At 63.1% G+C, this 1411-nt stretch overlaps 1 protein-coding gene across 1 annotated transcript in view; it reads right to left on the bottom strand.

The window, feature by feature from the left end:
- Window positions 1-1411, bottom strand: part of LOC104987362 — a 27799-nt gene that overhangs the window by 25245 nt on the left and 1143 nt on the right. Inside the window, exons 3-4 of the mRNA XM_010838230.1 lie at window positions 1132-1409; window positions 267-359 (exon numbers count right to left, since the gene is read on the bottom strand). Of these exons, the coding sequence (XP_010836532.1) occupies window positions 267-359; window positions 1132-1409 (371 nt within the window). The remainder of the gene's footprint in view (window positions 1-266; window positions 360-1131; window positions 1410-1411) is intronic.

Raw genomic sequence — 1411 nt, 5'->3', positions numbered from 1 at the left:
CCCATCTGGATTCCTTCCCTGGTGACTGGAAAGTGGGCTCTAGAGAATGGCGGGCTGAGAGCAAATCCCTGCTTGGGCCCTTCACAGCTGGGGTCCTCTCTGACCCTCAGTATCCTCCTCGGTGAGGGGAGGTAACAGAGCCAATCCCACAGAGTGAGAGAGAGGCTGCCTGGAGACTGCTGGCTCCATAACCATGCTGCCCACACCTGGTCTGAGTGTCCAGGGGGGTGGGGGGTGCTGGGATGGCTGGCCACAGGGCCACTCACCTGAGATCTGGTTCAGGGAGACCCTGGAGGCCTCGCGCCCCTGGCCAGGGGTTGCCTTCTCTTCAACCCCACTTTCAGTTCCACTCAGGATGCCTGAAGTGAAAGTAAAAGTGAGTCACTCATTTGCATCTGACTCTTTGCCACCCCGTGGACTACGGAGTCCATGTCCAAGGCCTTGGCTTCCCTGGTGGCTTAGCTGGTAAAGAATCCACCTGCAATGCGAAAGACCTGGGTTCAATCCCTGTGTTGGAAAGATCCCCTGGAGGAGGGCATGGCAACCCACTCCAGTATTGTTGCCTGGAGAATTCCTATGGACAGAGGAGCCTGGAGGGCTGCAGTCTATGGGGTCAAAAAGAGTCGGACACGACTGAGCGACTGAGCACAGCGCAGACAGTCTGCCTGAGCCTGGTGCAGCAGGAGAAGGGGCATCGTGAGGACGGTGAGGCCGTGAAGAAGTGTCCAAGGAAAGGTCCTCCTTTGGCCGCCGCTCAAAAGCCCCTGGTTTGAGAGTGCAGTCTCCCCTCGGGGGCCTTCTGCTGGCCTCCTCCTGTCCATGCCCCTCGCACACCCTCCAGCCTCCAGGTGCCTGCCCTTGCACCCACCCTCCTTCTTGTTTCCACCAGGCGGTCTCCATGTCCCGGATGAGTCAATGCTTCCTCGTGCTTAAACCCAGCTCACACGCAGCCCCGGGAGGGCTCTATCTCCTCTCAGCTTCCCAGGCTCCGAGACCCTCCAGGGCTGCGGGGCGCACCGCCCCAGCCTCCCAGGGGGCCACCAGCCCAGGCGGGGCCCGGCCTGCATTGGCCCAATCTCATCACTTTCTCCCCTCTTCCTGCCTGTCCCTGGAGAGAGCTGCCCCACTGACCTGGGTAGGCCGGGGCTGGCGGGGGGTTTGACGGCTTTCGGGCCTTCCTCCGGGGCGCTGATGCGGGGGCTTTGTAGAGGTATGAGGCGCTGGAGGGTGTCGAGGTGCCCAGCGAGGCGCAGCTGGCCTGCCGCTGGGCCTGGGCCCGGATCTTGTCCCTCAGCTGCTCCAGCCGGGGGTTGCTCTCTCTCGGCTGCCGCGGTGGCCTCGGCACCTGGGGGGCCCTCTCGGTCCAAGTCCTGTGGGGAGGGGTGCACGACTCGTGGCCCCCCGAGGAGCC

Source organism: Bison bison, unplaced genomic scaffold, assembly GCF_000754665.1.
Source record: "Bison bison bison isolate TAMUID 2011002044 unplaced genomic scaffold, Bison_UMD1.0 scf7180017846004, whole genome shotgun sequence".
NCBI lineage: Eukaryota > Metazoa > Chordata > Mammalia > Artiodactyla > Bovidae > Bison > Bison bison.
The sequence above is the reverse complement of the archived record's forward strand: the minus strand, read 5'-3'. Positions and strand labels throughout refer to the sequence as shown.